This window comes from Scyliorhinus torazame, chromosome 7 (genome assembly GCF_047496885.1).
Source record: "Scyliorhinus torazame isolate Kashiwa2021f chromosome 7, sScyTor2.1, whole genome shotgun sequence".
In the NCBI taxonomy this organism is placed as follows: Eukaryota; Metazoa; Chordata; class Chondrichthyes; order Carcharhiniformes; family Scyliorhinidae; genus Scyliorhinus; species Scyliorhinus torazame.
Window position 1 is genome coordinate 118,512,916 of NC_092713.1, and position 26,536 is coordinate 118,539,451.

Genomic DNA, 26,536 nt, shown 5'->3' on the forward strand with positions numbered 1-26,536 from the left:
CTGCAGCGGTTCAATTAATGAAACTCACCACCACTTTCTTAAGGACAATTAGGGATGGGCAATAAATGTTGGGTCTAGCCAGTGATGCCCAGAGCCCCTGAATGAATGAAAGAAAAACACCAAAAAGAAAGGGCAATAGTAGATCCACAGGAATCCAGAAATTACAAGACAGTGGAATAGAAGCCATTGCTGTCAGGTAGGAACAGAACAATACTTGGACAGGCCTAAAGAGATGGATAAGGTTAGCGTAACCAATCATATGAAATGCTGCAGAAAAAGTCCAAGGAAAAGCACTCCACAGCATGTCACTTTTGCTCCAGTCGTATGCAGAAAGACCTGTTGATGCCAAAATGTCGGCTTTGCTTTCATTGCACTCTTGCAAGTAACCAGATTCCAGGGTCAAATCTCATTTGATGGGTTGAGAACAACACTTGAGAAAGAGATTATTTCACTGGTTCCCTGGCCCTTCACCATCCTCACAGATTATTTGGACATTATCACAAATGTTTTTTTTGTTTTTATAAATTTAAAGTACCCAATTCATTTTTTCCCAATTAAGGGGCAATTTAGTATGGCCAATCCACCTAGCCTGCACATCTTTGGGTTTGGGGGTGAGACCCACGCAAACATGGGGAGAATGTGCAAATGCCACACGGACAGTGACCCAGAGCCAGGATCGAACCCGGGTCCTCTTGCCTTATAACAATGTTGCATGTGGGAGTTTGTGGTACATAAATTGGCCGTTGCATTTCTTACATTATAGTAATGGCTACATTTCAAAAAGGTATTCCATTGGCTGTAAAGCGCTTTGAGATATCCGGTGGTCGTGAAAAGTGTTGTTTAATGGATCTTTTAGTTTAAAAATGGAGACATAACTTTCCCCCAACATGATTAATGCTTTATGCGGGCTCTGGTACTCACTGTTCCCATAAATGCTGTCAATTTTATCCACCTTGGTACAATTCCAATGATAAATTTAGATTTTTGCTCCAACTGGATTTTAATTTTTTTAAATAAAAACAGCATTCCCTACCCCTTGCCATCTGACTGAAAAGTTGAAGCTCAGCCAACCACCTGATCCCAGCTTCTGTGCAGCAATATTACATTGGAGGCAGCCTCAATTTAGTCAGAGTGGTACTTCTGTTCCCTGTCTGAGAGGAAGTCCTACCGTAGAGAGCTGCTGCACTGATTGACCGGCAGTTCTGTAATCCCAGCAATGACAGAATCGAGTAGTGGCTACGGCTGGGACTTCGAGCAGTCTCCTAAAAAATGTCATGGGGATGATCCCAGTGAAGGGGTGGGTGCAGGGCGAAGACGTCAGATGGGGGGGAGGGGGGAAAACCTATTGGTAGGTACGATCTTTGGGGTCTTAACTCAGAGGTACAAGGGATTCCACCAACACCCCCCATAACAAAGGCATCCCTCCTTCCTACAGGGGTGGAGGTCCTTTAAGTGGCCAGAAATTGACAATGTGCTGGGTTGTCTGATGCTTTACTTATCTGCTGTAAATATGAGGTCAGGTCAGGTTTGGACAGGAAGGTAACAAGCAAGCCATCCATTTCACTTTTAAGAGCCGACCCAACCTGCTGCCTTCAAATATGCTGGTGGGGTCTGTAAAATCCTGTCCAATATTTTTAAAAAATTTATAAGTTGGCAATGAAGTGTCAATACCTAGTACTTTTTCCTGAAATGTAATTTTCAAATTTTGCTGAGGGAACACAAACATACAGAAAAGATGTCTTTACATAATTTGTGAGAAATTCAATCACTTTTAATCATCTTTGGCCAATTGGAGGCAAGCTAGTATTTTTTGTTACAAACAAAGGGTTCAACTAGCTATCACTTTTTTTGTGGTATTCAAAACCAACCATTTCCACATTTACTTGCATTTCCATTCAAAAAACATAGATAAACTACAAAAATTAAACATGCCTGCTTACCTGAATGGTTGTGAAGGAGATCTCGAATGAATTTTCATATCATCTAACCTGCAACAGCATATTAACAATAGTCAGTTAATGGATTTAAAAATAAATTTTCTGAATAATAAACATTTAGCAAAAATAAAAATTCTGATCCATGTTTAGATATCATTGCTTTGTTCCATTGTTACTACAAACAGGAAAACAAGAGCAACTGATCATTAGTCTCTGCTAAATCAGTTAACTAGATTAGTTAAATCAGTTTTGAAAATAGACGAAAAGCAGTTCTTTGATCACTATAACGTACACAGTAGTCACCTTTGAAGAAACATTAGCAAATATGTTAAGGACAGAAAATGACATCATCTTTTCCACTTAAACTGCGCTTCTTTATGCAAATTGTAACAATTATTTCTAAAATAAAAGGTGAGACCCTACATCAGGGAACAAGATGAAAGGACAGGAAAAACAAACTAAAGCTTATTTTTTTTAACAAGATACTTATTTGTGCAGCAGCTGCATTATAACAAAGCCAAATCATTCAATAGTACATGTACACATACTATTTCGAACCTCGGGTGGGGGGCGCGGATATTGCATTGGGGCTTTTCACAGTAACTTCATTAAAGCCTACTTGTGACAATAAGCTATTATTATTATCTTACTTCCTGCAAATAAAAGGTGTGGATATGGTGCCCGTATGGGCCCGTCATTTTGTGGGGTATGTGGAACATTCATTGTTCCAGTCTTTTTCCATTACATTGATGGCTACAATCGGTGCCATTTCATGCTTTAATCTGGACCAGGAAAGATTTCTTTACTTTGCTTCTGATTCCCACTCCTCTCACCTTCACATGATCCATCTCTGACACTTCCCTTCCCTGACCTCTCTGTCTCCAATTTTGACAATAGACTGACCACCAATATTCATTACAAACCCACTGACAACCACAGTACCTCGACTACAGCTCCTACCACCTCACTTCCTGTCGTATTATTATTAAGAACAGAGTATTTAACCATATACAATTAGAAACAATGTTGACAAGGAAAGCTCCCCCTAAGGGGGAAAAAGGTTTGGTTTTAAAATAGTGGTTTACCTTAAAGTGCATTTGGAAGGATAGAATATGTTTTAATTAGTAAAGCTTCAAGTACTTTTCTTGTCAATAAGGGCAATTTGTGTGTGAAGTAGCAGGTACTAGACAAGGTTTAGTTGCCTGGAGAATAGTTACTTGCCTGGGGCAAAGTAGTAATCTTCCAAAACTGAGCTCAGTTTTTTCTCCAGTTGTGTTTCACACTAAATATATTTCAAATATTAATTTATTACATCATGTATTCAAATGCCGCCCCCCCCCCCAAAGTTTAGATTTAGATAGTAAAAAAATAATTGCTGTTTCACATAAAAAGCTCCCATTCTCCTAGTTTCTCCGCCCGAGTCATCTGTTCTGGTTATACAAAGAACAAAGAAATGTACAGCACAGGAACAGGCCCTTCGGCCCTCCAAGCCCGTGGCGACCATGCTGCCCGACTAAACTACAATCTTCTACACTTCCTGGGTCCGTATCCCTGTATTCCCATCCTATTCATGTATTTGTCAAGATGCCCCTTAAATGTCACTATCGTCCCTGCTTCTACCACCTCCTCTGGCAGCGAGTTCCAGGCACCCACTACCCTGTGTGTAAAAAACTTGCCTCGTACATCTACTCTAAACCTTGCCCCTCTCACCTTAAACCTATGCCCCCCAGTAATTGACCCCTCTACCCTGGGGAAAAGCCTCTGACTATCCACTCTGTCTATGCCCCTCATAATTTTGTAGACCTTTATCAGGTCGCCCCTCAACCTCCGTCGTTCCAGTGAGAACAAACCGAGTTTATTCAACCGCTCCTCATAGCTAATGCCTTCCATACCAGGCAACATTCTGGTAAATCTGTCCTGCACCCTCTCTAAAGCCTCCACATCCTTCTGGTAGTGTGGCAACCAGAATTGAACACTATACTCCAAGTGTGGCCTAACTAAGGTTCTATTCAGCTGCAACATGACTTGCCAATTCTTATACTCAATGCCCCGGCCAATGAAGGCAAGCATGCCCTATGCCTTCTTGACTACCTTCGCCACCTGTGTTGCCCCTTTCAGTGACCTGTGGACCTGTACACCTAGATCTCTGACTTTCAATACTCTTGAGGGTTCTACCATTCACTGTATATTCCCTACCTGCATTAGACCTTCCAAAATGCATTACCTCACATTTGTCCGGATTAAACTCCATTAGCCATGTCTCCGCCCAAGTCTCCAAACAATCTAAATCCTGCTGTATTCTCTGACAGTCCTCATCGCTATCCACAATTCCACTAACCTTTGTGTCGTCTGCAAACTTACTAATCAGACCAGTTACATTTTCCTCCAAATCATTTATATATACTACAAACAGCAAAGGTCCCAGCACTGATCCCTGCGGAACACCACTCGTCACAGCCCTCCAATTAAAAAAGCATCCTTCCATTGCTACTCTCTGCCTTCTATGACCTAGCCAGTTCTGTATCCACCTTGCCAGCTCACCCCTAATCCCGTGTGACTTCACCTTTTGTACTAGTCTACCATGAGGGACATTGTCAAAGGCCTTACTGAAGTCCATATAGACAACATCCACTGCCCTACCTGCACCAATCATCTTTGTGACCTCCTCGAAAAACTCTATCAAGTTAGTGAGACACAACCTCCCTTTCACAAAACCATGCTGCCTCTCACTAATACGTCCATTTGCTTCCAAATGGGAGTAGATCCTGTCTCGAATAATTCTCTCCAGTAATTTCCCTACCACTGAAGTAAGGCTCACCAGCCTGTAGTTCCCTGGATTATCCCTGCTACCCTTCTTAAACAGAGGAACAACATTGGCTATTCTCCAGTCCTCCGGGACATCACCTGAAGACAGTGAGGATCCAAAGATTTCTGTCAAGGCCTCAGCAATTTCCTCTCCAGCCTCCTTCAGTATTCTGGGGTAGATCGCATCAGGCCCTGGGGACTTATCTACCTTAATATTTTTTAAGACGCCCAACACCTCGTCTTTTTGGATCTCAATGTGACCCAGGCTATCTACACACCCTTCTCCGGACTCAACATCTACCAATTCCTTCTCTTTGGTGAATACTGATGCAAAGTATTCATTTCGTACCTCACCCATTTCCTCTGGCTCCACACATAGATTCCCTTGCCTATCCTTCAGTGGGCCAACCCTTTCCCTGGCTACCCTCTTGCTTTTTATGTACGTGTTAAAAGCCTTGGGGTTTTCCTTAACCCTATTTGCCAATGACTTTTCGTGACCCCTTCTAGCCCCCCTGACTCCTTGCTTAAGTTCCTTCCTACTTTCCTTATATTCCACACAGGCTTCGTCTGTCCCCAGCCTTTTAGCCTTGACAAATGCCTCCTTTTTCTTTTTGACGAGGCCTACAATATCTCTCACTATCCAAGGTTCCCGAAAATTGCCGTATTTATCCTTCTTCCTCACAGGAACATGCCGGTCCTGAATTCCTTTCAACTGACACTTGAAAGCCTCCCACATGTCAGATGTTGATTTGCCCTCAAACATCCGCCCCCAATCTAGGTTCTTCAGTTCCCGCCTAATATCGTTATAATTAGCCTTCCCCCAATTTAGCACATTCACCCTAGGACCACTCTTATCCTTGTCCACCAGCACTTTAAAACTCACTGAATTGTAGTCACTGTTCCCGAAATGCTCCTCTACTGAAACTTCTACCACTGGCCGGGCTGATTCCCCAATACCAGGTCCAGTACCGCCCCTTCCCTAGTTGGACTGTCTACATATTGTTTTAAGAAGCCCTCCTGGATGCTCCTTACAAACTCTGCCCCGTCTGAGCCCCTGGCACTAAGTGAGTCCCAGTCAATATTGGGGAAGTTGAAGTCTCCCATCACAACAACCCTGTTGCTTTTACTCTTTTCCAAAATCTGTCTACCTATCTGCTCCTCTATCTCCCGCTGGCTGTTGGGAGGCCTGTAGTAAACCCCCAACATTGTGACTGCACCCTTCTTATTCCTGATCTCCACCCATATAGCCTCACTGCCCTCTGAGGTAACCTGAAAATGGAGCTTCTGACATGTCTTTTTTTCCTCGACGGAATTCTCTCCTCGCTATGGTTATGTTGGCAGGGCACTTAACTGGGTCTGACTCATTTCTTGAACCTCTACCCCTCACCTCTTCGTCGTCCTCCCGGAGCCATGGTACTCACTTTCCACCCCACCAGCCTCTGCAATTAAAGGATCATCCTTTGCCATTTCTGCCAAATCCAACATGATGCCACCATGAAACACGTCTTCCCCTCACCTTCCCGGTCAGCATTCTGCAGGGATTGCTTGCTCCCTGACACCCTTGTCCACTTCTCCATCACCCTCTAGCACTCATCCGTTTCCCACAGCACCTTCCCTTGCAATTTCAGAAGGTGCAACGCTTACCCCTTTACCTCCTCACCGTTAAAGGCCCCAAGCGTTCCTTTCAGCTAAAGTAACATTTCTCTTATACCTCCTTCAATGTGGTCTACAGTATTCGCTGCACCCAATGCGGTCACTTCGACATTGGGGAGACTAAACACAGACTGGGTGACCAGTGGGGTATGTGGAACATTCCTTGTTCCAGTCCTACTCAAGCCCGCTCCCATAACTCCTTTAATATAAATATTTTTATTCGAAGAAAACATTTTCAGTTTACAAACATACAAAATATTCAACCAGATTCATACAAAACACGAAAATATTCAACACTACCCAACCCCTCCCCCATTCGGTTTTTAAAAAAAATTGGCAACTATATAATATATATATATATATATATGTATATATATTATACACACACACAGTTAACAATATTTCAACCCTTTCATCCACTCCCCCAAACCCAAAAGAGACAACAACTAACCCTCTATGTCCCCCTCCCCCACCTAGCATCTAACGGTGACCAACTCTCTGAAAAAGGAAATAAATGGCTATCACATAAAGGTGGAACCCCCCCAGCCAACCCTCTCATTAGGTACTTGATTTTTTCCAAGTACAAACATTCCATCACGTCTCTGAGCCAAGCTGCTGCACTGGGTAGGGTCGCAGACTTCCAACCAAACAGGACTCACCTTCGGGCTATTAAGGAAGCAAAGGCAAGAGCACCTGTCTTTGCCCCTGTCTGTAACTCTGGCAAGTTTGGGATCCCAAAAATAGCTACCAAAGGGCATAGTTCCAAGTCAACCCCAAGAACTTTTGACATGGTGCCGACGAAGGAGATCCAGAAACCCACAAGCCCAGAGCAAGATATTTGCGTGTGATGTGCCAGGCCCCTAGAGCACTGCTCGTACCTATCCTCCGCGAAAAACCACTCATTTGAGCCCTGGTTAAATGTGCCTTATGCACCACCTTGAATTAAATCAGGCTGACTCTAGTGCATGAGGTGGTAGAATTGACTCATTATAGAGCCTCGCTCCACACCCCACCCTCAAGTTCCTGGCCTAATTCCTCCTCCTACTTTCTTTTAATCTCATCCAACAGAACTAGCTCCGTCGATATCAGCCGACCATAGATCTCCGACCCTCCTCCTTCCCATACATTTGTCGCCGAAGCAACACCGTCCAATGTGGGTGGAGCCAAAGAGAAGTAAGCAATCTTTCTGCGCGCGAAGTTTCGTACGGGGTCATATTGAAACTGGTTAGTTCTTGGCAGCCTATACTTCTCTAACCACTCCTTAAAATTCAAGAACCTAACATCAACAAACAAATCACCAAGCCTTTCTAATCCCTTCTCCCTCCAAGCCCCAAAGGACGATCTAAAACCTCTGGCACAAAAAGGTGATTTCCACAGATTGATTGATTTACTGTCACATGTACCGAAGTACAGTGAAAAGCATTTTTTTGGCCAAGGGAACGTACGCCATACATACACAGTAGACAAAAAGAAAAATACATCGACAAATACTGATAACCAAAGAAAGCAAATACATGAGCAAGAGCAGCATAGGGCGTCGTGAACAGTGTTCGCACAGGGAACAGATCAGTCCAAAGGAGAGTTGTTGAGGAGTCTAATAGCTGTGGGGAAGAAGCTGTTCCTATGACTTGATGTATGAGTCTTCAGACTTCTGTATCTTCTGCCTGATGGAAGGATCTGGAAGAGGGCAAAGCCTGGGTGGGAGGGGTCTCTGAAATTGCTGTCTGCCTTCCTGAGGCAGCAGGAGGCGTAGACAGAATCAATGTGTGGGTGGCAAGCTTGTGTGATGCGTTGGGCTGAGTTCACCACACTCTGCAGTTTCTTGCAGGATCCAGGAAATAAATTTAGGCCCAAAGCCAAACCTACCCAAGACCCAAATAAATAGCCCACTTCACCCTATCAAACCCCTTCTCCGCATCTAAAGAGATAACCGTCTCTGTTTCAGGGCATGGAGAGTGACATAACTACTTTAAGTAGCCTTCGGATATTGGCCGACAGCTGTCTCACTTTGCTAAATCCAGTCTTTTCCTCTGACATGATCCCTGGGAGGTTGGGCTCCATGTGCGTAGCCAAGACCTTCGTCAACAACTTTGCATCCGTATTCAATAAAGAAATGGGGCGGAAACCCATATTCCACCGGGTCTTTATTTTTTTTCAGTATCAAGGAGATCATTGCCTGCACAAAAGAGGTTGGCAACAATCCCCAAGTCAGAGAATCCTCAAACATAGGCAGTACTGAGGCCAGAAACCCAGCAAATCTTTTAGAAAATTTAATCGTGAACCCGCCTGGTCCTGGCGCCTTCCCCGAATGCATCAAACCCATACCCTCCTTAATCTCCTCCAAAGTCAGAGGAGTCTTCAGCTCTTGTTCCACTGCCGGGAAGGCCGAACTGTCCAAAATCTCAACATTGATGACTCATCCACTGGGGCTCAGTCTCAAAGGCACCAGTAATATGCCTCAAAAGACCTACTAGTCTTGGTTGGGGTGGAAATCAGTCTATCCTCCATAACCCTAAATTGCACAACTTCCTGAGAGGCCACCTGTCGCCTCAGCTGATGTGCTAGCAACTGACTAGCCTTTTCACCATGTTCGTAAAGAGCCCTTCTTGAACATTGTAGCAGGAACACCACCCTATCCATGGATTAAAGCTCAAACGCCAACTGGAGCTTCTTTCTAGTAGCCAGCAATTCTGGTGTCTGATTGATCGAGTATTGACTGTTGTAGCCACCTGGGTTGGCCAAGTCCCGATTTAAAATGGAGAACAGCAAAGGTTGAAGGGAAATTCAGCCAACACAGGCAGAAACTAGCAGGTGCAAGTTACTGTGTATTAAACTCTGCAAAAGCCCAGACAGCATCGATACAAGCAGCTATCTACATACTAATGAGCGATCCCCGGGAACAATCGAAACATTTGGGATAAACAAAGCCAAGCCAGACTCCCCGGCGCCAGCAGGAGCCAACACAAAAGAGTTAACGGAAACCTCAAGACTGCCCATCGATCAGGGAACCGCTCCAGTATTGGAGAAATCGAACCAAGCGATTGGAACAAAGTCCAATCACTTGGAACAAGGTACAGGGTCCGCCCCGAAAGGCGGGAAGCCCCTGGGGCCTATATAGTTAAGCCCCCAAGTTCAAATCGTTCTTCTTGACCGGGTCACTCAGCAACGCGAACCAACCCTTGACAGTGACCGGTGCAGCTGCAGCCGATATCCAGTAAGTCTTAAGTCAACACTCGCTACAAGATAGGCGCTCCTAGCTATCAGTCCGTACCAACTTTGAATCCTGCAGACTCAGAACCCGAACGAAAGGACATTTGTTCCCCTGACCTGGTGGGCCAGTCCGAAGCTAAGTATAGGCCTGTTAGTTGTAGAAGTAGCTCAGAAGTCCAATTTATGCATGAGTAGCGATTACGGTGCATAATAAATGTGCTTTGATTTGAATCTTACTAGTCGGTGTATTGAGTTATTGATCATTACTTGAACTTGAACCTCGTGGCGGTATCATAAAGATACTTGGCGACTCGAGAGCAAAGGTTATAAAACAGAGCCAATTGAACCAACCAAAAGTTAGCAACATATTACTGGCGACATCTGACGGGAGCCGATCTAGAAGTGGCTTAACCACTCCGGGAGAACCCAAAAATGTGAATTAGAGATCCAATTGGGAACAGAAAACCACAAGTGTTCAAGCAGTTCTGATCAATCCTCATAATTCGGACGTGTGTTAAGTGCATGCGTAACTAACAGGGCTATAAGGTAATACTGATAGATTTTTTTTGTTGCGACAAAACTGTCGGGAGTTTGTATTTCGGAAATTAGCGAAAGCCGTACCCGTAATTACAGCACCGCCTTAATATCCCCTGTTCCAAATTTAAAAGAAGCATTCAGATAAGAAAGATGGCAATGCGGGCAATGCAACACCTCATGAACCCAGAAGAATTTGCGGTCGCAGCGACCAGCAGCAGTAGAGTAGGACAGTGTCCCGTATGGGAAGAAGAAATCAGGAAGTACCTCAAAGGGAAAGAATGGCCCCTTTGGAGCAAATTCCGGAGCAATGAGGAAACAGGTCCCGGGAGTATAGGACATACTTGGTGGGAGAACCTGAACAAGATTCACAAGAAGAGCTTCGGGAAAGCTCGCAAGCCGATGGCAATCGTGTCCTGCTTGGCACAATTGCGAGGAACAGAGGAGGTCGTTAGGACGCTCCGGAAAGAGATAGAAGGCGTACATCGAATGAGCAAGGTCGATGTTAGTGAGGTAGAAAGGGAGAACTTAGAATTAAGGAGGAAGTTGGCAGCAAAAGACGGAGAGGTGGATGATGCCAAGGGGGCACACCAGTCTTGTCTGGCACACTTAAGCAGCTTCCAGTCCCAGTATGAAAAGGCCTATCAGGACACGCAACGTGCAGTCCTGGTACGAGAAGAAACCGAGAAGCAGGTAGAAGCATTGCAGAGACAGTGTAGTGACCTGAAGGCAGCGTTAAGAGCACTCCATGCTGCCACCACGGAGCAAGGACAAAGCTCACTAGACCATGCAAAGTGCCGGAAGCAGATTGCAGAGCTGCAATCTCTGCTTTCAGTTCAAAAAGGATTCCAGGAAACCTTTGCAGCAAAATTAGATGAGGAAGACGGACCTGATTGGGAAGAGTTGAATGAGACAGCGCAGATATATGTTCAGGGAACATGTGTGCAGGAAAAGCCCCAAAAGATAAAAGCGCCCCAACCCCCCACCAAGCAGGAAGTTCAGGCTCCAATGAACCCAGTCACCACCCACCGCACAGCCACATCGGACGACATGGAATTTCTGTACACCACCCCCTTAACAGTGACCCAATTACGGGACGCGTGCGAGAAAATCACACCGTTCCTCCCCACCTCAGACCCCCACCACTGCTTTGCCAGAGTAAAGCAGCAGGCGACCATGTATGGCCTGGATGAGCGAGAGCATGTTAAGCTCACAGTTTTGAGTTTAAACCCTTCGGTCGTAGCAGCCCTTCCCGACCCACAGAATGTAGGAGGAGGCACCCTTGGATCGGGTATAACTGGGGTGGCCCTGTAGATGGCCTCAATAAGTGCAGGCAAAAGAAAACCGAGCACCCCACAGCGTTTGCTGGACGCCCGTGGATCCATTTTGCAGCAGTTTTAGGAGACCTAGACCGCGCCCATTTGTCTCCAGACAACATGGCCAAATGGGCCCGCACCCTTATCTCCCATGCCACAGAAACAGGACAAAAAGCTTGCGCGAATTATGATCCTTCAGAGGAGGCTCATAATGAGAAATGGGTCGTAAAAAGATTGTCCCACGCCTGGGAGAAGTCTGTACAAAACAAACCCGCAGTTAACAATCCCGAAGTAAAGCAGGCAGGAGCAGACATACAAGCAGTTAAAACACACCATAACCCCGCATGGGTAAACGAAAGCAAGAACAGCCCCCCACCAAAGTCACAGGAGTGTTACAACTGTGGACAGTTGGGACACTTTGCAAGGGAATGCAATGCCCCACGAAAGCCACACAGAGCCCAGCAGACGGGCACTCTAAGTAAGAATAAGACAGAGCCCATACATAGTGTGAGCACCCGTTCAGATCAGACGGACCAGAACGGAACGGACTGACGGTGTTCGGGCTCCCCCAGTTGGGTCTGCGACACCCTTTGGGATAGGTCCGGACGACCGGTAGTTGCAGCAAAAATACGGGGACAGCCCATCGAGTTTCTCTGGGACACAGGAGGGTCCCGCACCACAATAAATTCCTCCACCATGTTCCAAAAGGACACGTGGCCCACGACAGCCACTATCACCCTCAGCGGCTTTACAGGCCGCTCACAGTTGGGACACATCACAGCCCCTGTACCCATTCTAATCGGTCACATCACCACCAAGCACCCCATAGTTTTAGTCGATCTGCCCCACACAGCAGAACACATTTTGGGCATAGACTTCATGAATTCCCACAATCTATCCTTTGATCCAGTCAACCAATGTGTCTGGAAAATGGCAAAATCTGCAAGAGCCCCCGCAACGCTCACAGTAGGAGAATACGCCAACAGAATTAGCGCAGTAGGCGAATTTTGGTTTAACCCGACGACAATTAGCACGGACAAGCAGGTTAGGGCAGTGTTACAAAAGAACAGGACAGCCTTCACGACCCACAAACACGACTGTGGCCGGATGACTGGTTCAGTACAAATCACAGGACCTGACCCTCGACCCCAAAGACAATATGGATTTCCCCAAGAGGCAGAGGGAGAAATCGCAAAAGTAATCGACAGCTTATTAGAGCAGGGTGTACTCAGATCAGTAGCCTCTACTAATAATGCCCCAATTTGGCCAGTGAGAAAGCCCGATGGATCATGGCGACTGACCATCGATTACCGGGAACTCAACAAAATCACCCCCACAGAAGCCCCCACAGTAGCAACAAGTCCCGAGACCATGCTCAAGCAGGGACTCAATTCCCGATTCTTTACGGTTTTGGATGTCAGTAATGGATTCTGGTCCATTCCATTGGCAAAGGCGTGCCAGTACAAAATTGCCTTCACCTTTAAAAATCAACAGTACACGTGGACATGCCTTCCACAAGGATTCCACAACTCCCCCTCCATTTTCAACCGACAGCTGGCAAATGGTTTAGCCAAATTCTCTCGCCCCGAATGTCTGGTCCAGTACGTAGACGACCTACTACTGCAGACAGACACCAAGGAAGAGCACATTGAGCTTCTGTCCGAACTCCTGGAACTCCTACAATCAATTGGATGTAAAGTTAACCCCAAAAAGGCCCAGATTTTGGAAGAGAAAGTGATATATTTGGGTACAATTATCACACATGGTAAACACGAGATGGAGCACAAAAGGATTGACTCAATTGTTAAATTGCCCTTCCCCAGAACGTTTCAGACCTCCGGTTGTTTTTAGGACTGGTTGGCTACTGCCGAAACCACATTGACGGTTTCGCCAGCAAGGCAGCACCCCTCTCAGACCTCCTAAAGAAAGGAGCCCCCTGGGAATTGCTTCCGCAGCATACGGATGCTGTGGACTCTTTGAAAAGAGCACTCATAGCAGCCCCCGCACTACAAGTTCCAGACCCGCTTTGCCCCTATGCGATAGAAGTAGCAAGCACAGACCGCATCCTTTCGGCCGTGCTCCTTCAGGAACGGCACGAACAGTTGAGGCCTGTGGCTTACGCCTCCAGAGTTTTAGATGCTGTGGAGCAGGTATTTTCAGCCTGTAAAAGGCACCTGCTCGCAGTTATTTGGGCAGTACAGTATTTTTCGTACATAACCGGACTGAACCCCATCACAATCCTCACAGAACACACCCCCACCCAACTTTTACTGGACGGACGACTCAAGGACGGTACAGTTAGTCAGATAAGAGCAGCCAGATGTACCCTTCTTTTGCAGGGATGGGACATCACTGTTAAAAGGACAAAGACGCACACCTTTTTAGCCGACAACCTACAGTACCCCGGAAACTCCCATGAATGTGAAATTATATCTCCACACCACAACACAGGCCCCTTTATTGCTAAAACATCCCCCAGAAAAATAGGTAGTTCAACCCAGAGCCCCAAGCACACAGACACGTGCGAACACCTAAGGATATATGTGGATGGATCTTCCACAATATTAGAAGGGAAGCGCATAACAGGATGCGGTATTTACGCCGAGGATGCGCAGGGACGCGCCCTAGAAGAAATAGCAATAAAACTTCCAGGACACTTAGGCGCGCAGGCAGCAGAACTTGCGGCCATCGCATACATAGTGGAACACCCAGATTCCTTCCCCAGCCCAGCAGACATATATTCGGAAAGCCTCTTCGTCTGCAACAGCCGTATGGAATTCCTACCCCTGTGGAAAGCAAGAGGATTTGTGTCCGCAGACGGAAAACCCCTCCACTCCGCCCCATTGCTCCGTCACATTTTACAGCGAGCACAGAACAGGACTTTTGGGATAGTCAAAGTTCGAAGTCACCATCGTTCCTCCCCTCTGGAAATGTAAAAGCCGACACACTGGCTAAAGCAGGTTCCAGGCACGGATATTTTTGGACACCCCCCGAAAGCGCACCAGTGAATGCAGTTCAGGTCTCGTAGACTAATATCGAGGATTTAGTGCAGGCTCAGAAGCAGGACAGCAATCTCATGGAGATTTTGAAAGGAAGCTATCCAGCCCCCTATGAGAGGTTTAAAAATGCTCTGACCACACATGACGGTGTAGTGTTAAAAGACACCCTTTATGTGGTTCCTGAACAGGACAGGAATCAACTGATTTGTTTATTCCATGACGGTCATGGACATCAGGGAATCAATCCCACTACAGCCCACCTCAAGCTGCTCTGTTGGTGGCCAAGTTTAAAGGACGATGTAAATCACTACATTGAGAATTTACTCATCTGTGCCCAGAACAACCCGGAGAGATACGCCAAAAAGGCTCAGCTCAGTCGCACCCGACCCGTTAATGGCCCCTGGACTAACCTCCAGATTGATTATATAGGACCATTGCCCCCTTGCAGGAATGGTTATAAATATGTACTCGTGCTGATAGACACGTTTACAAAATGGGTGGAAGCATTCCCATCCAGAACACGGCAAAGACCACAGCCAAGATCCTCACCCACCACATCTTTACGAGATGGGGACTCCCCCACAGCATTGAATCCTACCAAGGTTCCCATTTTACAGGATGTGTCATGAAGAACGTCCTCACGATATTTGGTATTACTCAAAATTTCCACGTTGTATACCACCCCCAGTCGAGTGGTATCGTGGAGCGCATGAATCGGGCCGTAAAATCCACCCTCAGAAAAATGGTCCAGCAAAACACCACCACTTGGGATTCAGTCCTCCCTTTTGCGCTGATGTTTTTGCGCAATACAGTTTCAACATCCACAGGTTACACCCCACACACTCTCATGACCGGACGACCCATGAAAGGCACAGAATTTCTATTAGGATTAGATTTGACCAGCCCCGAAGTGACGGCCCTCACACAAGAGAAATCAGTAGAACAATTAGTGGCGAATGTTAAAATGGCTCAGCTAGCAGCCGCAGTGAAATTGGGCACAAGAAAGAAACAGAGCAAGGTCTGGCTCAATAAGACAGTGCATGCGACTGAGTTCAGTGTAGAACAGCAAGTCATGCTCTCTGTATACAACCCCAGCACATTCCTGTCACCCAAGTATTCGGGTCCGTACTCCAGTGCAGACGAAGTCAACCCTTCCATCGACAAAATAAAGTACCCCAATGGAAAGACTGCGTGGTTCCATATCAACCAGATGAAGGCATATGGAACAGTCTAACCATGCACACCACGTCATGCTCGACGCAGCAGACCACGCCCCGCCCACAGCCAACGTAACCCTACCCTCCCCCAACACGTCCAGCCCAGCCACTGACTCAACCCCCAAAATATACACTCCGCCCCGGAACGCCCACAGACTGCAGCAGCAGCGACAGCGACTGTGACTCGGACAACAGTCACAGCACGCCTCCCTACTATCCCCATGCAACAGGACCCACACCCAGCGAATCTGACCATGATTCGAGTGATCCCTTCATGATCACTTTCCCAAACAAACCCCACCACCGACCTACAATGACTACCCCGATTCCGTCCTCACAGAACTAGACACCACCTTTTTGGCACCGAGATAATTCGTACAGACTCGTCCGGAATGACGAGAGCGATCCAAAATCACACCATGCAGCCCTATCAGCCCTGATACTCTCGAGAGTTTGGCATCTGGGAGAAGATGACGACTTTGAGTCTGACTCCCAAAACAAGAACCCCTTTGCGACCCTGTTCGCAACCGATAACTGAGGTGTCCAGATGATGTTTTAAAAGGAACCGCTTGGGAGAAAACAGTGTCCTTTCTGATGGGACCTGCAGCATGTTTGATGTTGTTTGTACTTGCACTGTTAAATGTTGTATGTCAGACCGGAATTTTTTTTTTTTTCCACGGCCCCACGACACCACCCTTGACGCCCACTGGCAGTCAGAGAAACTAGTTTGGCCAGACGCTAGTTCAGCGGAACTAGTTTGTCCACAGAGACTTGTTAATGTCCCAGACGCCAGTTCAGAGGAACTCGTCTGTCGACTGAAACACAGAACCCCGTTTGTAACTGCTCTTCTGGTTCGAAGAACCAATACGGCAGCCCCCCACGATGACTACATTTCTTGCCCGTTCTTGTCGGTTGCTCGGGCAGTGGAGAAACGGCATTGGGACCCGCCCTGCCTGGGAACCCCCCTCTGGTCAGCTACGCTCGGGTAGGGCACACACGGCATTGGTCGCCATCCTACCCTGGGACTCCATCCAAATCTTACCCGTCGCGGCCCATACGCACCTCATTTCGGCACGTTTTGTTCAAAAAGTTTTGTTTTGTTTTCAGGTGACCCTTAGGTTGCCAACCTTATGCTATTTACATCCTCAAACATTTGGATGGTAAATCGCACAGCCTGCGAGACGGCTCGCACTGGTTCATTATTTGTAAGTGTGTCTTGTCCTGAAATTCGGTTTTTGAAAAAAAAATGAGGGAGTCACACACATGACCAATTATAAAGGGAGTAATTGGCACTAAAGGACAGACAGGCTATCATACGAGATATTAAACCAAGATAGTTACAGACACTATGCTTGATCACACAGAACTCCAGACGCTGCAGGACCAGAGAAGAGAAGAGTGAAAGAAGAAGAACCATGAGGACATCCTCCGCATGGCTCAACCTAATGGACATTTGGTTGCGCGCGAACACAAACCCCCTGACCTCAACCCCCCCCCAGCCGTTAATGATTCACTTCCCCACAGTACCCAGAGCCCAGTCACAAGCGACACCACACCATCTTGGTGTGACAGATTTATAACCTAGTACTCCGTGTCCTACTTGATAGAATCCCTATTAGTATTGGCGATACTCTGCTGCATCGTGCAGACTATTCGTCTGAGAAAATGGAGAAGAAGAGCCTACCGCGCTCGCACCCCGGTATATAGAATAAGATCCCCTATTTTCGGAGATGACCAGATCCCCGACCCCCACGATCTATAATAAAGCGCATTCGTTTGTGATTTGTTGTAAATAAAGAAATGTTCATGAGCAATTGTACAATCCTGAGCTTGACTGCCAAGCCAGAAAAATGTGTATAATACTGCTATGATTTTGTTTGTATGGTTTAGGACATTAGTGTGATGAAACGTTTAAGTGAGTGTAGTTTATTAAGGATAGTTAGAGGTTCCGATTTTCTTGTTTTGTCCCTGCATGTCCCTGTTTGACATAGCGCCCCTGAGAATTGTCAGCTAAAAATGTTTTGCATAGTTATGGTCAGTGTAGAGGCCATAGAAGAGTGCTCGCTGGGTCAGGGAATGAAAAACAACGCAGTTATGTGATCCTTCACGCTTCGCGTTAGGATCACAAGGAGGGTGTGTAGCCACCTGGGTTGGCCAAGTCCCGATTTAAAATGGAGAACAGCAAAGGCTGAAGGGAAATTCAGCCAACACAGGCAGAAACTAGCAGGTGCAAGTTACTGTGTATTAAACTCTGCAAAAGCCCAGACAGCATCGATACAAACAGCCATCTGCATAATAATGTAGCAGCCATCTACATACTAATGAGCGATCCCTGGGAACAATCAAAACATTTGGGATAAACAAAGCCAAGCCAGACTCACCGGCGCCAGCAGGAGCCAACACAAAAGAGGTTAACGGACACCTAAAGACCGCCCATCGATCAGGGAACCCCTCCAGTATTGGAGAAATCGAATCAAGCGATTGGAACGAAGTCCAATCACTTGGAACCAGGTACAGGGTCCGCCCCGAAAGGCGGGAAGCCCCTGGGACTATAAAGTTAAGCCCCCAAGTTCAAATCATTCTTCTTGACCGGGTCACTCAGCAACGCGAACCAACCCTTGACAGTGACCGGTGCAGCTGCCGCCGATATCCAGTGAGTCTTAAGTCAACGCTCGCTACGAGATAAGCGCTCCTAGCTACCAATCCGTACCAACTTCGAATCCCGCAGACTCAGAACCCCAACGAAAGGCCATTTGTTCCCCTGACCTGATGGGCCAGTCCGAAGCTAAGTATAGGCCTGTTAGTTGTAGAAGTAGCTTAGAAGTAGAATTTGTGCATGAGTAGCGATTACGGTGCATAATAAATGTGCTTTGATTTGAATCTTACTAATCGGTGTATTGAGTTATTGATCATGACTTGAACTTGAACCTCGTGGCGATATCATAAAGATATCATAAAGATCGAGAGCAAAGGTTATAAAACAGAGCCAATTGAACCAGCCAAAAGTTAGCAACACTGTCCACCTCCAAGATGGCATCCACCAACCTCTGCCTCTTTGCCCTTGCACTCCTCTCCTTATGCGCCTTAAAGGAGATAATCTCCCCTCTAACAACTACCTTCATTGCCTCCCATAATGTGGCAAAGGAAATCTCCTCACTCCTGTTAAATCACAAGTATTCCTCCATGATGGAGGAGACCCTTTCACAAAAACTCTTATCCACCAAAAGCTAAGTATCAAACCTCCAGCGATGAGCTGAGTGGGGTTAGACCCAACCATCCCGTCAACATAATGCAGAGCATGATCAGAGATCATGATTGCAGAGTATCCCGACTCCACCACCCCCGGCAGCAAGGACCTACCAACCACCAAAAGGTCGATTCTAGAATCGACCTGACGAACCAGAGATGAAAAATCCCTTTCTCGCAGGTGTAGGAATCTCCAAAGGTCAGCTCCCCCATCTGTTCCATGAAGGTCAACTGAGCTTTTGCCATCCCAGAGGACCTTAATACCTTAAGCTTCAGGGATTAACTTTTATTAATAAAAGTTGGATCATCCCAATTTGAGGCATATACATTGACCAGCACTACCGGTGCACCCGCTAACATTGACATACCTCTCTTTCGGATCCGTCAAAACCTTTCCCGCCGAGAAGGCTACTCTTCCTCCGTTTATCAGGATCGAAACCCCTTGGGGCCCTGCTATCAAGCTTCAAATGAAACACCTCCACAATCAGCCCTTTCGTAACCTTATCTGGTCTCTAATGCGCAAATGGGTCTCCTGCAACAGCACCACAGCTGCTTTCAGCATCCTGAGGTGCGTAAACACCTTAGATCTCTTAACCGGGCCACTCAACCCCTCAGATTCCATGTAACCAGCCGAATAACACCCCCAAAGTCAGTCATTGCCGTCCCAGGAGACAGTCCACCAACCCTCTGAGAAGGGCCGAAGCCCACCCAAGATGGCCACCAGACCCCCAGCACAATCAGATAAGAGTCCCCAGTCACCAGAGAAACTAAACCCACCCTCCCCCTACCCCACCTCATCACCCACCAATACCACACTCTAACAACCCAGTAAACTATAGACAAAACCCCAAGTACTCCCCTCTCCCTTTTCAAACCCTATCCACCCAAATAATACAACCATCAAGCTCAAATTAAATGAACCCCCTCCTTGTATAACCGCAGATAATCTCATCTCTTTGTTTCCGTTAACTAATTAATTTAGCTAGCTGGGTAGGCCCCGCAGAAAATCTTTAATAACCACAAAATTCTCAAGAACTAAACTAGCCTTACTCGCCCAAAACTTATTTATTAATTCCAAATGAGATCAGTAACAACAGTAAACACCAATTCCACCAACTTCCGTACAAAGCGATAGACAGCCCCACCTATACCTCTTCAAACATTAACAAAAATAAACAGATCAAGTAGAAAAATCCAAACAACTCGCCTCTCTTCTCCAAATATATTTCCTTCAATTCGTATAAAATATTATTACTTCAACCCCAATCCATTTTTATGTACGAATGCCTCAGCTTCCTCTGGAGACTCAAAGTAATGGTGTTCATTCTCATAGGTCACCTAAAGACATGCGGGGTAAATCATGCCAAATAGAACTTTCTTATAATACAGTGCCACCTTAGCCTTGTTATAAGCTGCACGCATTCTCGCAAGCTCCGAACTGACATCTTGAGATATTCACACCCCATGGCCTTCCCATCTGTTGTCCCGATGCTCTTTTGCCCATCTTAAAATGTTTTTATTTTTGTGGTAACTGTGGAACCGGCCCACAAACGCCCAAGGTGGCTCCCCAGCACGAGCACCTGTCATTTTGCGACAGCTCCCACACATGTAGCCACTCCAATCATGCCGCACCGGAAGCCCCGCTTTAATTTATTAAAATAAATTTAGAGAACCTAATTCTTTTTTTTCCAATTAAGGAGCAATTTTAGCATGGCCAATTCACCTACTCTGCACATCTTTGGTTGTCGGCATGAGACCCACGCAGACACGAGGAGAATGTGCAAACTCCATGCAGACAGTGACTGGGGCTGGGGTCGAACCCCTGCTAACCACTGCGCCACCATGCCTCCCGAAGTCTCACTTTCATAACTCTTTATCCATTACATTCCACAAGCATGACCCCAACCTTGCTGTCCTTGGCCTGCTGCAGTGCTGCAATGTTCCAGTGAAGCCAAGCTCAAACTGAAGGAGCAGCACTTCATCTTCCAATTAGGCACATTACAGTCCTTGGAACTCAACATGAAGTTCAATAACTTTAGACTTTAACCTTTCTCCTCCATGATTTTAAAAAATTGTTTTTTTTAAATAAATTTAGAATACCCAATTCATTTTTTCCAATTAAGGGGCAATTTAGTGTGGCCAATTCACCTAGCCTGCGCATCTTTGGGCTGTGGGGGCAAAACCCAAGCAAACACAGTGACCCAGAGCCTGGATCGAACCTGGGACCTCGGTGCTGTGAGGCAGCAGGGCTAACCCACTGCGTCACCATGCTGCCCGCTTTCTCATCCATCATGACCCCTTTTTTAAAAATCCAAATCATTTTTTGTCCCAATACAAACTCTGCTCCACCGAGTCATCTGTCGCTTATTCTTCAGTTTAGCCGTACTTAATTTTCCAGAACTATGTCACGCAATAGTTCTTTCTTAAACCGAAATCCTGGCTGCATTATTAAAGTTTTCCACCAAGTCACTCACTATCCTGACCTGGAACTATATTGCCATTCTTTCACCATCGATGGATCAAACTCCTGGAACTCTCTCCCTAACAGCATTGTGGATGTACCTACACCACAAGGACTGCAGCAGTTCAAGGCAACTCACCACCATCTTTTCAAGAGCGATTAGGGATGGGCAATAAATGCTGGCCTAGCCAGCGACGACCACATCCCAGAAATAAAGGGGAAAAAAGTTCCACCGACTTTAAACTAAAGCATTACAGTCTATTTTTGCACAATTAAGATCATCCCATTGTTAGTACGGGGTGGGGACGAAGGGAGAATTAAGAGTATTAGAAAGAGCTAGCTAGAAAATGAAAACAGATCGTCAGAGCATTTGCAAGTATTTTAAAAGAAAGAATAGCTAAACAGCGAGTGTAGGTCCTGTAGAGGGCGAGAATGGGGAATCAACATAAGGAAAGGGGCACATTGAACAGATATTTTGTTTCTGACTTCACTGTAGAAGACACAAATTAACATCATAGAAATACTTACAAATTAAGAGATGAATAGAGGGAAGAAATTAAAATAATGACAATCACTTAGGAAAGGGTACTGAGAACTATTAGTATTAAAGGCTGATATATCACCAGGACCACAGAGACCTCATTCTTGGATTCTAAAAGAAATGGCTGCAGAGATATTTGATGCTTCAATTGGGACCTTCCAAGATTCCCGAGGTTCTGGAAAGGTTCCATCAGATGGGAAACAGCTAATTTTGGATGGAAATAGACATGAGGTAACTACAGGCTAGTTAGTCTAACATGTCTTTTGAAATAAAAATAGAATCTATTATTAACTAGCAGGACATTTAGAAAATCTTTATATAATCAGGCAGAGTCAATATGATTTTGACTAATTTCTTCAAGGAGCAGCATGGTAGCATTGTGGATAGCACAATTGCTTCACAGCTCCAGGGTCCCAGGTTCGATTCCGGCTTGGGTCACTGTCTGTGCGGAGTCTGCACATCCTCCCCGTGTGTGCGTGGGTTTCCTCCGGGTGCTCCTATTTCCTCCCACAGTCCAAAGATGTGCAGGTTAGGTGGATTGGCCATGATAAATTGCCCTTAGTGTCCAAAATTGCCCTTAGTGTTGGGTGGCGTTACTGGGTTATGGGGATAGGGTGGAGGTGTGAACCTTGGGTAGAGTGCTCTTTCCAAGAGCCAGTGCAGACTCGATGGGCCGAATGGCTTCCTTCTGCACTGTAAATTCTATGAAATCTATGAAATAAGGAGGATAAAGGGGAATCTAGAGATGTGGTGTTTAATTTGTGTTCTTTGTTTAGGGCAGTATTCCTTTAAGGGGCTGTCTCTTTAATTTGTCCCTCAGTTTACTTGGTTTCAACCAAAATAGTTGGAAAGAATTCTGTATGCAGCCTGGATTCTCTTTCTTTCTAGCAGTTACATGGTAAACTCACTCTCACACTGGAAACTGAGCCGTTAATTAGCTAGCTAGTATAATCTGGTTCCTGTAAATCCAGTAGTCCCAGTTCAATTCTCTATCAATCAAGGTCTTCAATGTAGCTAAGGGCAAACGAGTGCACCAAGGCTCAGAGTGAAAGCTTGGAGTTAGGCAACTGGGCAGTAGGTGGTGTTTGTTTCCCTTCGCTTTTTCACCCTTTTGGATCGGTTCTTGCTCTACGACAGGGAAAGGAGTCAGCTGTTTTGTGAGGATATATTAAGTTCTACTCTTTCCCAAGAGTTTAAAGTGCATAATAACTTGGTGATTATTTCATAAAATATATTTAAAAAATACCATAAATAAATAATTAATTTGATTCAGTAACTATTGAAGACATTTTAAAAAATAAATTTAAAGTACCCAATTATTTTTTTCCAATTAAGTGCAATTTAGCATGGCTAATCCAGCAAGATTATAATCTCTGGGTTATTACCCGAGTTGCATGCAAATTGGTGGCTCGAGACATACACTGAAGGCTCCCAGTAGTAAACAAAGGAGTTTATTGATGAAAGGCAAAAGCAGTTAGATAACAGGCACAGAACACTATACAACAGGTCTTCAATCTTTAGCTCCCTTGTCCACACTGATGGGGTCCTGCTCCCAGGGACTCTCACAAACTCAACATTGGCCCAGAACTGGTCATGTCGTCTGGGGAGCTTGTCCCCTTAAATGGGGCCACACTACAACATCCCTCCCCACTTAATATATTACCCCAAAAACAGTGTATAAAGTTACAATTGTTAACGGAGACAACCAGGGTTCAATTCCGGTCTTGGGTGACTGACTGTGTGGAGTTTGCACTTCCTCCCAGTGTCTGCAGGGTTTCCTCTGGGTGCTCTGATTTCCTCCCATAGTCCAAAGATGTGCGGATTAGGTGGATTGGCCATGCTAAATTGCCCTTAGTGTCCAAAAAGGTTAGGTGGGGTTACTGGGATAGGGTGGAGGTGTGGGCTTAAGTAGGATGCTCTTTCCAAGGGCTGGTGCAGACTCAATTGCCTCCTTCTGCAATGTAAATTCTATGAGAGTCCATCAAAAAGTCAATCACTCTGAAGACCTTCGTAGCCCATCCACAGGCTCGGCACTCTCTTAGGCAGTCGAGTGGTCCTCAGCAGGGACCACTTAGATTTATATTTTGAAAAATATTTTATTGAGGCATTTATATACACAAACATGACACAAAACAAGCAAACAGGGCTGCAAATACCTCCTGTTTCCCAACTCCTTGCCTCCTTTTTTTACACCCCAACACCACTGACATCTTAATTATTTTTGAAGAGGGCGGCACATTGCGCAATGGTTAGCACTGGGACTATGGCACTGAGGAGCCTGGTTCGAATCCCTGCCCTGGGTCAATATCCCTGTGGAGTTTGCACATTCTCCGTGTCGGCGTGAGTTTTACCCCCACAACCCAAAGATGTGTAGGTTAGGTGGATTGGCAACACTAAATTGCTCCTTAATTGGAAAAAACAATAATTGGGTACTCTAAATTTATAAAAAAACAACTATTTTGGAAGAAGTCGATGAATGGCTGCAATCTCCGGGCAACCCCTCCACAGACCCTCTCTTTTTAAAAAAAAAAAAAATTTTTATTGAAGGTTTTCATAAAATATCAATAACAAAATGAGAAAGAAAAAAGAACCCAACAGGGTTAAGTACATAAACACAATCTAAAAAAGCAACCCCCCAAACCCCTCCCCCCTGTGCCTAAATAATAAATTAACATTAACACCCCGACTTAAGACAACAGGTGTATACACCCCCTCAGACCCTGCCAGTGTAAATAACATAAACAGAAATAGAGTAAACCATCCTCCCCCCCCCCCCCCCGAGCTGCTGCGGCCATTGACCAATGTCTATCGTTCTGCCAGGAAGTCTAAGAACGGTTGCCACCGCCGAAAGAACCCTTGTACCGACCCTCTCAAGGCGAATTTCATCCTCTCCAATTTAATGAACCCTGCCATATCGCTGATCCAGGATTCCACGCTTGGGGGCCTCGTATCTTTCCACTGAAGGAGAATCCTTCGCCGGGCTACCAGGGACGCAAAGGCCAGAATTCCGGCCTCTTTCGCCTCCTGCAAACCTGGCTCCTCTGCCACCCCAAATATTGCGAGCCCCCAGCCCGGTTTGACCCTGGATCCTACCACCCTCGACACCGTCCTCGCCCTTCCAAAATTCCTCCAGCGCTGGGCATGCCCAGAACATATGGGTGTGATTTGCTGGGCTCCCTGAGCACCTAACACACCTGTCCTCACCCCCCAAAGAACCTGCTCATCCTTGTCCCGGTCATGTGTGCCCTGTGCAGCACCTTAAACTGTATGAGGCTGAGCCTCGCACACGAAGAGGAAGAGTTCACCCTCCCTAGGGCATCTGCCCACGTCCCCTCTTCGATCTCCTCTCCCAACTCCTCCTCCCACTTACCTTTCAACTCCACCACCGAGGCCTCCTCCTCCTCCTGCATCAGCAGGTAAGTTTCCGAGATCCTCCCCACTTTCCCCCCCACCCCGAGAGCACCCTGTCCTGTACTGTGTGTGGCAGTAGCTGTGGGAATTCCACCACCTGCCGTCTGGCAAACGCCCTTACCTGCAAGTACCTGAAGGTGTTCCCCGGGGGGAGCCCATACTTCTCCTCCAGCTCACCCAAGCTCGCGAACTTCCCGTCCACAAACAGGTCCCCCAACCTTTGTATCCCTGCCCTGTGCCACCCGAAAACCCTCCACTGTTCTTCCTGGGGCGAACCGGTGGTTCCCCCGTAATGGGGTCCACGCCGAGGCCCTAACTTCCCACCTATGCCGCCTCCACTGCCCCCAAATTTTGAGGGCCGCCACCACCACCGGGCTCGTGGTATACCTCCTTGGAGGGAGTGGCAGCGGCGCCGTTGCCAGCGCCCCCAGACTCGTACCCACACAGGACGCCGTCTCCAGCCTCTTCCATGCAGCCCCCTCCCCCTCCATCACCCACTTGCGCACCATTGTCGCATTGGCGGCCCAGTAGTACCCACAGAGGTTGGGCAGCGGCAGCCCCCCCCTATCTCTACTCCGCTCCAGGAACACCCTTCTCACCCTCGGAGTCCCTCGTGCCCACACAAACCCCATTATACTCCTGTTAACCCGCCTGAAAAAAGCCTTCGGGATAAACACGGGGAGGCACTGGAACAGGAACAAAAACCTTGGGAGCACCGTCATTTTGATTGACTGCACCCTACCCGCCAGGGACAGCGGCAACGCATCCCACCTCTTGAACTCCTCCTCCATTTGCTCCACCAGCCTTGTAAAGTTAAGCCTATGCAGGGCCCCCCAGCTCCTGGCCACCTGGACCCCCAAATATCTGAAGCTCCTCTCCGCCCTTTTTAGTGGGAGCTCGCCAATCCCCCACTCCTGGTCCCCTAGCTGAACTACAAACAGCTCGCTCTTCCCCATATTGAGCTTGTACCCCAAAAAGTCCCCGAATTCCCTAAGGATCCTCATTACCTCTGGCATTCCTCCCACCGGGTCCGCCACATATAGCAGCAGGTCGTCCGCATAAAGCGACACCCTATGTTCCTCCCCACCCCCCTCCAGTTCCTCGACTCTCTCAGTGCCATAGCCAGGGGTTCAATCGCCAGTGCGAAGAGCAGGGGGGACAGGGGACACCCCTGTCTCGTCCCTCGGTGCAACTGAAAGTACTCGG

At 46.7% G+C, this 26,536-nt stretch overlaps 1 protein-coding gene across 6 annotated transcripts in view; it reads right to left on the reverse strand.

Annotated features, from left to right (window-relative positions):
* Positions 1 to 26,536, reverse strand: part of cdc14ab (cell division cycle 14Ab) — a 333,919-nt gene that overhangs the window by 46,708 nt on the left and 260,675 nt on the right. For all 6 annotated transcript variants that reach the window (XM_072511378.1, XM_072511377.1, XM_072511373.1 and 3 more), the window contains one exon: positions 1,941 to 1,988. In XM_072511378.1, coding sequence (XP_072367479.1) covers positions 1,941 to 1,988 — 48 coding nt within the window. The remainder of the gene's footprint in view (positions 1 to 1,940; positions 1,989 to 26,536) is intronic.